At 44.4% G+C, this 12,846-nt stretch overlaps 1 protein-coding gene across 8 annotated transcripts in view; it reads right to left on the minus strand.

The window, feature by feature from the left end:
• Positions 1–396: 396 nt before the first annotated feature.
• The window catches only part of satb1b (SATB homeobox 1b), a 39,299-nt gene continuing 26,849 nt past the window's right edge, over positions 397–12,846 (minus strand). For all 8 annotated transcript variants that reach the window (XM_028980732.1, XM_028980731.1, XM_028980724.1 and 5 more), the window contains 2 exons: positions 4,106–4,312; positions 397–2,886 (listed from right to left, as the gene is read on the minus strand). In XM_028980732.1, coding sequence (XP_028836565.1) covers positions 2,335–2,886; positions 4,106–4,312 — 759 coding nt within the window. In that variant the 3' untranslated portion in view covers positions 397–2,334. The remainder of the gene's footprint in view (positions 2,887–4,105; positions 4,313–12,846) is intronic.

Below are 12,846 nucleotides of genomic sequence, written 5' to 3' on the forward strand. Positions count from 1 at the left end.
TTAACGCAGTATACACACCATTTTATTATTCACATACAGGTTGAACCATGGAGCTGTACATTATGTACACCAGGAAATATTAACATTTTACACAACAAAGACAAAAAAAAAAAAAATACAATTTTACCAAGTAAAAATTGCCAGATAAACACTTGACTTAACTTCAAGAAGGAAAAGCTGCGCACATTTCCTGCTTCTGTTCAACATCAAATGATCCGACTCGCTGACGCACTGGTGAAATAAGTGATTAGCAGAATCTCTGACCCCCCCCCCACCCCACCCCCACTCAGTTTAGTGAAGAGACTGCTGGCAGATCCAATCATAAACACATTGTTGAGTGAAGGTTTTCAATCTGAAGAGGTTAGAAAAAGAGAAAAAAAAAAAGGAATAAGGAAGTTCAATTTCTGCACGAAAATCTTGTGAAACTACAGGCAACATAGAACACGGTCATATTTTGTGACATTAATTTATGCTGTACATTAGCGAGTAACCATCAATAGTTCCAAGCCTACAAAAGTGCCTATTTGTGTGTGTGGGTATAAACTCACTCTTTCCAACATGCTCCATATGTGCACTCTGGCTCTTCATCACTAAAGGAGAAAAAAAATAAAAAAAGCAAACTACTGGTGGAAGGAAGCCCAGAACGGATGACACTTCTCCGCAGGTGTTAACAGGTACACTTCATTTACCGTGTCAAGCATACCTGAGATTCAGGAAGAGGTCACCTGCTCTACTTCGCACCTCTCTTCCCTGCAGATAATTTAATTAACCAAAGGCATTAACACTATTGATTTATTTACCCCTAATTATCTGTGAGGTCTCAGAACATGCTGGAAACAAGAACAAAAACACTAACTATGCAGTATGTCAAAACCATACCCCCCCTCTCCAACTTAAACAAATGGGATTCAGCTGAAGTTGGAAGTAAAAGATAATTCTTGTTAGTAGACCTTTTCATCTAACCTAGGTTCTAAACTTATTCCATAAAACACAACTGCCTACAGGTCACATTAATACCAAGATTCTGGGGGTACAATACAAACAGTTTAATTGTGTCATTAACAATCAATAACCACTCCTAGTTAGAACATTTCTGCATAAAGAAACCGAGAAACACTTATAAAACAGTCAGTTGTAACAAAATAACTGGTGTTCTCATTGCATTAAACTCATAAAAAAAGAAACACTTTTTATACAGTATATTTATACAGGATTAGCTTTGAATTGTATTGTTAACCGAAGGAAGACACATCGCAAACATCAAATTTTCACACAAATTGCATATGTTTTTCTCTCTAAAGGTGTTCTATAGGTTAGTAATTGACCTAAGCTTATTTGCATGATAGTAAAAATTGCATACAACAGTAATTGTGAAGCTTGTAGCATGAGTTGCTCGACATACAGCACTTTTTTTTTTTTATAGGCAACCTTTAAAGCACATTTTCCATTTAAAACGTTAAGACACTTTTGATTTTACCGCCCATCAAAATTACATTTATAAATAGAAAAAGGTTCTTAAAATAAGAAGTTATGTAACAGAAACTTTCCAAGAAAAAAATTACACCGGAACTGCATGAACTGCAAATAAATAATGTATGTATGACAACAAAAAGAAAAAAAAAAGCTGCAATTCACATTTTAAATTGTGTGAAAATTTTGAAAATTACAGTGACAAAGGTTTGCAAAATAATCTAACATCGGCAGTGCCATATAGTACAAGGCATTTGTTGGCATAGATTCTTTAAGACTGTATATTTTTACAATTAATATATGTCTATAGATATATTTTTATAATTCTCAAACAAATATGTATTGAGCTATGACCCCAGAACTTCTGTGGGTGAGCTTGAATGATCGGTCACACGGAGCCTTTTTAAAAAGGAAAAAAAAAAAAAAAAAAAAAAAAAATTAAAGAGTAACATTTAGTAACATAAGCTCCATACCTCAACATTTTAAGGCCTGGTTGTCCTCTGCTTCAGTCTCATATGTGTTTAAAAATCCAGTTAACACCACATACGTAAACATCTATCAAAGTCTATCAAACTCCATTGATTTCTTTTTTTAATTCAGTAGCTCAAAATCAGTGTAAAATCAACAGACATCAAGTGCAGTCAGCAAGTATCCACAGCAACATACTTTGATTTTTTTTTTTCTTTTTTTGTGCAGGTCATTAAATGAAGTGTCAGTCTTACAGTAAATAATACAGGTTTTACAAAATGAAATATGTAATACTAAAGTATTACAGAGTCTGTATGAAGTACAGTCCTACAGAACTGACTGTCAGCAAAGCATGGGGGGTAGAGAAAGACATTAATATCATGATCAGGGCAGAATCTACTCTTTAGCCTCCTGTTCAGATTCTGCGTGGGCGTCGGAGGCTAGGTGCTCCTCTATCTTGATGGAGAAGATTGTGCTGCTGGTTTGGGTGCTCTCGTCCAACTCCTTAAGCAGTTCACCTTCTTTGAAGTCTGTGAGATCCTCGTCAGGGACAGGGAAGCCAGGCGGCTCCCTCAGCTTCCCTGGGTGGTTGACGCAGAAGCGCTGGTTCTGGAAGAATTTAATGATGGTTTGTTTGGGCAAGTCCAGTTGGGCCGAAAGCGTGTGGATGGCCTCTTCATCCGGATAGAGCCCCACATCCTGGATGAAGCTCTGCAGGATGCCCAAGGCCTCCAGTGAGATGCGGCTGCCCTGTCGGCCTTTTCCACCATTGCTGCTGCGGCTGTCGTCCTCTGTTTCGGCAGGAGAGGCCGTGGAGGGCTGCCGGGGTGGGAGCCGTGGACCAGTCTGCTGCTGCTGCAAGGGCTGCTGGGGCAGCAAGGGTTGGGTGGAATGTAACTGTGGCAATGGTGGCTGGTGTTGAGGAGGGAGCTGCTGATGGGATTGAGCCTGCAGAGGACAACAGGGACAGAGGAAAACAGCCAGTTAAGCATTTCCTTTCTGTAGTAGCCTAGTGGTTGAGCAAGCACCTAACTCACTACCGTGTTAGTAAAAATAAATAGATAAATAAAAATGATAAAAATATGAGAGACGACACACTGCAATATTGCAGTTCTCTGCATGTGTGCAAAACAAAAATGCACAAGAAAACTACGAGGACGCTAGGGTTCTTATCAAACCCCATTCAACTGTGAAACATGATAGAAGTCAAAACACAGACAGAGTCAATTCATGGCAGGACTGAGGCCAGTTGATAATGTATGAGAATGCTATCACTGGTCACGTCTAGGGCAATGTCACTTTAGAATAAACATGTGACATTACTCTTAAAATGGGACATTGTTTTTGTGTTAGAGCTATTGAGGGAGAGCTTTCAACCCCTATTGAACACAAACTGTTTTTTCCTCCGCTGGTCTGTGATCCTATGAAGTTAGAAAATGCCGCCAAAAAATAAATAAAGTAAGGGGGAACAGTTACGGGAGTGTAGAACAGGGGAACAATCTGGCCCGGAAATGCCTCATAGAGGGAAATTCTAAAACTGATCAGATTTGTATGATTACCTCAGAGATGATAAACTATGGAATCACTGAACATTGTAGTAACTGAGACTCAAGATATATATAAGGATTTTCACAAATAAATAAAATGCTGTGTTTATTTACAGTATTGAATTATTTAACCCGTAATACTTTATTATTAACATGTAAAAACAGGTGCAGGCAAAAACATTTATTAGTTTTATGTAAATAAAAAAGTACAGTTGGTGTTTTTAGTTATGTTTAATTATTGAAGAAATATTTTAGATGCTACAAAAAAACATTTTTTTCTGTAATAAAAAAATTATAATCATTTACAAATCCAAAGTAATTTAACGTCTTTTGCAAAAGAAAATAAGGTTAGAAAACATTATAATTTTTTTCTATTTTGCTGATTAGCAAAAATGTAAATTGAGGGATTATCAGTGACTTTTCATTCATCCAGTAAAATTTACTGCGGTTTAGTGAGGGGTAAGGGTAGAGCAAGGTTTAGGTGTAAAGGACAAGTTACACATTTACTACCATGGTCAGTCAGAATGATGTCATGATGTGTGTGTAGATCTGACCTGCAGAGGGCCTCCAGGGCCTTGCAAGTGTGTGTGTGTGTGTGTGTGTGTATCTGAGCCACTGACCTGTTGGGCGTCTGCAGGGATGTGCAGCAGGTGCGTAGGCCTGTCTCCATGGTGCTGCTGGCCACCATTGCTCTCCTGCTCATAGATGGCATCTCGCTCTGATTGGGGCAGACTTAAGAAGCGGCGAATCATGGACAGGTTCTCCCAGAGTGTGCGGTTCTCTGGGGAAGGGTCCTCTTTCCAGCGCAGCAGCTCGCACAGCCAGCCCTGCATGCAAACATTCAGCACAATGATCACGGGAATGTGTCACACTAACAGCCTCAACCAATGGCCACTGGTGGAAAAAAAAAAAGAACGGGGGGGTGAATCAGCAATAAAAAAAAAAAATTTGGTGAAATAATCCATGACAGTAATTCTCTTTATGATTAGTGGTTGGACAGGAGGTTTCACCGCGGGAGGTCACTGCTGCATCTTAAGGTACAAAACACTGCGGGTCACACTAAGTTAGAGACGAGCATGGAATGACGGATGTTTCCAGAGAGAGGAGCAGAAAGAGAGAATGTGTGATGAAAGGGGGACATGAAGAGAAACCTTGAGAATGAGCAATTGAGGGAGAGGGGGACGGGTAAAACAGAGAGAGCGCCTCGGTGAGGCAGAGCTGGAGGGAGGGATATCGAGGGGGAGCGCTGCGCCAGTAGCCCTGTCCTGGCACCGTGACAAGTGTGGCGCTGTAATCTCCGGGCCAGTGTGCGGCAGCACCTTTCATTTCCCTGGGATTACCCCACACTCAGCCCAGCCATTCACAGAGTTCTGTGTGTTTACACACACACACACACACACACACACACACACACACACACACACACACACACACACACACACACAGGCCAAGGCCACACAGTCACACTGCATGGTGTAGATAACTCAGCATTTCTGTTGTCCCCTGTTCCAACTCCTCCCAAAAGCCACATCAAACCCAGGAGGGTTTTGGAGACGAGCGGGAGAGACGGGGAGAGAGGGCGGACGAGAGAGAGCGAGGGATGCCAGAGCCCACCTTGTTTCTCTGCCACATTTATTGTCGCCTTTCTAATTTGCATGCAGAGGGATTTGAGCCATGCTCCTGCTCTGATGTCTGTGGTCTCAGAACCCGCCCCCCAAATGACACACACACACACACACACACACAAAAAAACACAACACAAACCTGAACCACATTGACAGGGAATAATCCAAACTCAAACAACCAGCTGGATTAAACACAGGATCCAATCAAATAAATTGTACAGTGCAGAGGACCTGATAGTAAAATAATCCTTAAGCAGCGCTACACAAACACACTATAACAAGGCTGTGATGCTTTATAGTGCAAATATTCCTCGTAAGAGTTTTACCTGACAACGGCTAATTACCAGCACACAAAACTGTATAAAACGTTGCTATTCATTTACGTAATGAGCATCTTGCTCAGTAAAAAACACATTCTGACCACTCATACAATAATGAACAAGAGGTGGTTAAACTAAGGGGAGACGTGTTTGCTTGTTGTCCAAGGGTGGTTGGTGGTGGGTTCTGACCAATTATTTTACAGCCCATTAATAGCCATAGCAAAACATCTCCGCGCAATCTGCTCTTGATAGGAACAAAATCTTTTCCTTTCAATTACAGTCAGGTTCTTCATACAGATCTTCTTAAGACACTTCAAAAATGACTGTTCAAAGTGTGAAACTGACACCCCACGTTATAGTGTGGCAATGTGAAAATGCAAGCATGGTTCTCCCCCACCACCACCACCGTATCAGTGTTGAAGAGAAAGTTGCAGACTGTTGCTCATTTGTAAAGTAAGTTACAGTTAAAGTCGTAACTAGAGCTCGGGTGCAGATGCACTGATCGTCTCGCAGTCAAAGGGAAAGTAAGTGACCGTTTGAGGGAGAGGTGTTTCTGGTTTATCGGCATTGGATCTGACCGCAAGGCCTCTTGGGGCCCCTGGTTGTCAATAGAGGGGTCAATAGGTGCAGTTTTACTGGGGTAATAAACTCCACCCGGCGTGCCGTGGCAGTCAGGACCTCCATTGTGAGTCACGTATAAATAGCAGTGTGGCGTTCTGATAAAAATATTTTCTCTTGGAACACAATGGCTGAATTCATGCGCAAGATTCATCCAACTATGCAGCATGTGTGTGTGTATGTGAGTGTGAGAGACTGAAAGAGAAAGGGGTGAGTGAGAGAGGAGAGCGAGCAGTCACAAGCTGCCAATGAGAGCACAGGCCTGCTCTGTGAGAGAACAGCGCTGTATTCACGTCCCTCTCACCGACATGGACGCAAATTACCGCATTAATAAACAAGTCAGTCGGCTCACAAACCTGTACGGGCGAAACAACAAGCCAGCATTGCCTGCACAGTCACACGGCACCGGCAACACCTTTTTATAATCTCATTTAGTCGTTATCATCGAAAATTGGTCACAGCGGTGCCATCTAGCCTGCTCTCAACCCCCCTCCACCCTTCTCTACCTGAACACCAGAACAAGATTATCAGCAACATATGAAAATATAGCCCTCTGAGATCTGAAGGCAAAGCTTAAGAGTCCTTCATTTTGCAAAAATAAAAAATAAAAATAAAAAAAGAAGCTCGCAGTCAGGAGGTGCAGATGAAAGGATACGGGCGGACCACCCAAGGAGGACGATGGGAAAGAAAGAATTTCAAAATTTCTAACAATGCTGTGATGCCCCGTGAACGTGTCTGCTAAAAATGAGAGACAAACATCTTCATGTCAAGGAGAGATGTAACAGTAGAGCAGACAAAGCGGTACTGTTCACCCATCCCCCACCTAACTCCTTTCTTCATCCTGGCACCGGCCCAGTACTGGCAGGCAATGTTATGCAGATAAATTCAAAAGATAATACAGTGTGTTCAAACCTGTTCCCTGGTCATGCGACTACGGCCTGCAAACGTAACGCATGCTGGACGTGCGAGTGCACGCGTGCGAGCGCGAGAGGGTGACGCAGATCTGAACGGGACGCCGCGTCCATCTGCTGAGAGAGAAATATTAATGCGGCTGCCATGGCATATGTGAACCTCCCGCAACAATAAGCAAAACACTGGTCCAAAAATAGGTTGACAATGGGCCCCGGTTTTGAGGATCTCTCTCTATGCAAATAAGAGCGCTCAGAGCATTTATTCAAATTTTTCTTGGCGAGGACTGAACAGGGAGGGAGAAAAATGGGGCCAGCACCCCCATTGAACTCCAAATCAACCCAAGGAAGCGTTCAACCACAAACATGGCCGTCCAAGCAGGCCTCTGTGTGCGCGGGCTTGATGGACTGCAGGCTCCAGTAGACGAAGGCCTCAAACCGGAAGGGTAACAGGGGCGAGTCGATCCTTATGTGCTATTGTGAGTATTGTGGCAAACTAGAGCAACAGATGTTTGCTTACGTTGTCAAATTAAATGATGTTTCTTTGTGTATGCGGAGCTGTACAGAACTGTAGGCACACAGTAACATACTTTTAAGCATGCATTTTAATACTGTAAATCATTCATATGCTCTATTTCTGGCATTGACACTTATATATCAACTTCCTGTAAGTTTGCCATATTTTATTTTTTATATATATGTTTTAGCTTTCATGAAGTCACTCTCAGATAAGCTCCAAGTGTAGGGACAAAACTTCCTGCTAATCAACGTTGGAGAACTCTAGTGCTATTTCTGGCACATTAAGCAAATATTTCAGGACTCTTCCATGCACAGTTCTTCTGAATCGACCAAAAATTGAGGAAAAAAAAAAGGTTAAGAGTTCTTAAACAAATACTTTAATCAAGGAACAGCACCTCCAAGCACTTCCAGGAGCAGTACCAAAAACCGGGAGGGAAAAAAAAACAAAAACTTTTTACTAGATGATTTCAGTCATGAAGGAATATGTCTCTACAGAAATAAAAGCCCACGTTCGAGAAACGGAAATATGGTAACTGCATAAGTAAAATGGCAAAAAGTAAACCAGATTTGAGAGTGAGGGAGAGAAACACATCAAGGACCTACAAGAAGTGAGAGTCCATCAATTATGAGCGCTTGATTGAGATTTAATTCAAAGCTGGAGTGTAATTGCTAATATCAGAGAGTAATTAAGCTGATAAATCATGGCTGATCTTATTGAATTATAGATTAAAATTGCATAAAACCTGCAAATTGTATATGTCAGCTAAATCAGCACTCTTAATTGGCTGACAAGTTTCCTTTGAGGAGGAGAAAGACCACGAAAACAGCAGCTTACGTCAAGATTTTCCGAGCAGTAACTGTCTGCTTAAACATGTAAAGCTTGGCTAAGTGATCTTGTGGGACACAGGAGAGAACAGTGAGCAGCTAATAAGGCTTGAGTAAAGTTCATAAAACATGTGAACTGGTTCACACCCTGCTAACATGTGAAAGAAAAAAAAAGAAATATAAACAGAAGTAAAATGGTATGAATGGCTAGCAATACAAAATACATTGATTTAGTCACCTCACTGGAGTTCAAGGTCAATGAAGCAGCCAACACGAACCAGACGAAAGTGCCTTGACTCTACAGATGCAATGTCCTTTCCCTTGTACAATTTTTTAGTTTTAATGATGGACACTCAGAACATTTTTGTCAGATGTATTCGTTTTTTTTTTTACCCAAATGTAATACCCATTCAGTGGGACTCACGCCCTGTGGATCATAATCCTAAAGACACAACTCAAGGTGACCCCTGACCATAGCATAGATTTTTGCAGCAGCTCTCTAACTGGGCCCAGAAAATGTAGAGTTCCTGCTAGAATTGTTGTAAGAACTGTCTTCTGAATGCATGAACTGTAATCATCTTACTGTCCTGGTAATAAAAAGGCCAGGTTCTGTGCACAAAAAAAAAGAGACACACACACACACACACACACACAGAAGGGGGTGAATCCCAGCCAAGTGTGGCCTGCAGTCGCTGTGGCGCTGCATCTGGCGGCGCAAGTGGCTGCAGTTAAATTGAAATATTTCTCAGCGTGTGTCAGAAGCATGCAGAATGGTAATTATGACAGATCTGATTAAGCGGGTGGGTTGGGGGCCGGGCGAGGCAGCTCCAGGCTGCAGGTGCGACCTTGTGCATTCCTGCGTGTGTAAATAAAATTAATTACAAGCGTGGGGGCGCGCAGCGCGTGACATCGCTACGTGCGGGGAGTCCCACGGGGGGAACCTTAATGGAATATTTTCCCGGAGTCTAATAATACAGTTGGTATTGACTTGAGGTAATTAGGGGGATCATTAAAGCCGCTTTTCCCGGCGTATTTGCCTGCCTGATCAGATTAGCGAGAATGGGCCTCAGAACAAGCCCTGTGTGGTCTGTCAGAGGAGACGGTGGAGGGGCCATGAACATCACCGGCCTGCTGGCCTGCGCAATCAAGCAGCGGGCAGGAGGGCTCCGCTGCGGTCAGCTCCCGCTCCACACTCAGAACCGAGGCGCTATGGAAAGAGAGCGAGGGGGGAGTAACAGAAAGGCAGACGACATGTATAAGAAACGGAAAAAGTAGAGAGGGCTGAGGGCCGGGGTGAGACAGATGGAGGAGTGACGGAGAGCAGAAATGCACAGGCATGCTCAGTACCACCCCGGTCATGCCAGGGGAGGGGGCACCAGACGGAGGAGTGCAGAGGTGCAGGGGGGAAGGTAATTCAGAGTGAGGGAGACAGACGGGAGGAATGAGAAAGGAAATGCGTATTGTTCTGTCCATTAAATAATAAGAAAAAAGGGAGTCATTTCAGAGACTGGGGGAGGAGAAGTAGGGACTGCCTTTTGTGCGATAATTCATACGCTAAATTAATTATTCAGACATCTGGGTCTCCAGTTCAAGAAAATTGTGTCTTTAATAATACAGGGAACTGCAGCTGTTTCCCAGGCAACCTAATAACCAAGCAACCAGATAAATAAATAAATCAATTAATAAACAGTCATGGCCTTTATTCCCCCCTCACAAATACGCCCACTGCAGTCTGCCTGTCTTGGCTGCAGAAAAAGATTCCCACAAGAGGAAGAGGAATCAAAACCCAATTCTGTAAATAAACAATTTGAAATGGCCCAGCATAAATGAAAATTCAGCTTTTCCTTTTAAAGAGAAGGGGATATAGATGTGTTTATGTAGTGGCTCCTTCCTGAAAAAAAAAAAACTTTATTGATATGATCGAGTCACGACGGATTCATTACATTTTATTTGACAGCTTTTCCCATGAAGCAAAATCGAAGCAGAGCCTGGGGCTTCAAACCAAATTGACTTTGCACCAATGGAAACCGAGGCCCCGCCCACAGAGGAGGGGCTTATGGGTGAGTGCACAAAAGGCTAATGTGTGGAACATCTGCCATTCCACACTAATAAAGCCCATGTCTCTGGGCTGCAGGCAGCATGTTGTGCTGGATCTGGGACCCGGAGACATTTTGGAGGTGGAGCAGCGCCTAGTTTTCTTTCCATTTTAAAAAGGTAAATGGTTTAAAAAAAAGGAGCATTTAAAAGGAATGGTGATGTTCAAGATGAGGTTATGTTGAGGAGCCTGGATGTTATAGGAGATATTTTTGGTGGATGGGGTTGGTCCAGTGATGCCACTTTATCTCCTTTTCGCTCCCAAATACAACACACTCTCCCTCTCTGCAACCAGGCAAGTCACTGTGCGGCCCCCCTGAGAGCTGCGAGCCAGGCTCTCTGTGACAGATGGCATACACACCAACCCCCCACCTCTCCTTTCTCTCTCTCTCTCTCACACACACACACACACACACACACACACACACACACACACACACACACACACCAGCCCCACGCCTGGCCCCCCTGTGCTGCAGCAGCACACCAGATCACTGACATTCTGTCTCATTAGAGCCTTGCTAATTACCACTGCCTCTTCCAGTGAGAGCAAGAGAGAGCGGGGTGGGCTGGCGGGTGGGAAGGGGGGCTCGGCCCTTCAGTGGTCAGCATCCCGGACCCTCGTGCGCCACCGGGTCAGTGGCAAGGCTCAGAGGTGACTGCATAGTGACAGCAGGGACTCTGATTTTGCACAATCGCACACACCCCACCCCGGACGCCCTGCAGCCCCTTTCTTTGTTAAACGTCCGTGTTTACCCTTGCATCGGACGTCTCTATTTTATGTGTCACGCACCTCATCGCGCTCTGTGCCACTTTATCTGCTTGCGCGAGGGAACGGGAACAGAGTTCCAGTTGTAATCGGAAGTGGACATGACTGAGATGTAATGGAAAATGCTGTACTGATTATGATAAGAAAACTGCAGCAGCTATGGTTTTAGGAAAAAGCATCGTCCTCCTGAACATACTGAAATGCAGGCAGAGTCAGTAGACGGGCGAACGAGAAATTTCAATTTTACTGACTGTGTTAAACTAAATATTGGTGCAGGAGGAGGAGGTAATTGAAATGCTACTCAGAATATGAAAGTGCCACCAAACAGATAAAGCTTGGCGCACAGGCCTTCTGTGGTTATGAGCCCAGAGAGAGGACTATATGGCTGTATTCCAAAGCCCATCCCCCCACAAACACACAACACACACACACACCAGTTTGCCGTGCCCCACTCTACAATGCTGCTTGCAGCTTTTGGGACCCAGGAGACCACAACTGTGCCTCCCTCCTGCTCACATTCACCACCACCCACCCCCTTCATCTTTCAGCTCCCTCTCCTCCCCTTCTGTGCCATCTCCTGCTCCATTCTCCATCCTTTTTCTCCATTACCCCCTCTCTATCGGAGGGAGAGAGCCAGACATGTCGGCCACCACGCTCCTGCCCTCCCCAGGCGTCATCCCTCGTTCCCGGGCGGCCACTGGATGTCTGCTGTGCAGCTGTTGCTGTGGAGGATTCTGCTGCTGTGCTGGCTTTGGTTTGGGGTGCTGATGGGACAACACTGGCTGCCAGCTACCAGCGGGATGCTGTTCTGCTCAGGACACCAACCTCTACGGGCTGTGGTCCAGCCTCCACCTCCCCAGAGCAGCCGCTAGTGCTGGCCAGATCACCGGCTACATGGCTGCCTGGACCTTCAGTCACTGCCCCGTGTGAACCTGGAGAGGGTGGTGGTGGGGACAGGGGACGGGTGGCGGAGGTGGTTGTGAGGCAAGTGAAGGGGGTGGGCGGGCTGGTGGGGGGGAACCAGCTGCCCGGGGAGCGCACATTACGAGATGGAGCTGGAGATAAGTGCTCTCCCAGGCCCCCTTTTCAGCTGCGTAATTAGCACAGTTCTTATCTGCTGCTCAATTCACATTCGCACCAGCCATGAATGAGAGCAGAGATGCAGGCCTGGGTGGAGCTGCACGCTGAGCAGACCTGTTTTCTCCACGCTGACAATTTTTTCCAAGTTAAAAAAAAAAAACTTCACAATTAATGCAAATGGCTGTCTTTTTCAACCCCCCCCCCTCCCCTCCCTACTCTCCTCCTCTACACCACACCCGCCCTCCTGGTCTTTGAACTCATTTGACAAAAACAGTGGTTTGTGCATCAAACTGCAATTTGGTAAAAACAAAGGTATCTAGAACTATAATCAGAGCAATCAGCGAAAACCCACTGATATTTCCAGATAATTCAGGCCTTTTAATCATCCCACACCCCCTCCTCCATCAAACACAATTCAGAAAATCTTCAACTGTGCACATGGATATATGAAACCTTTAATAATGGGCTTGCCTCACGTTTCTTTAATTAGTTTTAATACAGTTAAACAGATTGTAATTTCTCTCGTGCTAGACGTTATTCACTGGCATGTTATTCCGCCCGTCAGATAACAGTGCCCGCTTGCTGAAAGGTAGTCAGGACTGC

Source organism: Denticeps clupeoides, chromosome 5 (assembly GCF_900700375.1).
Source record: "Denticeps clupeoides chromosome 5, fDenClu1.1, whole genome shotgun sequence".
Classification (NCBI taxonomy): Eukaryota; Metazoa; Chordata; class Actinopteri; order Clupeiformes; family Denticipitidae; genus Denticeps; species Denticeps clupeoides.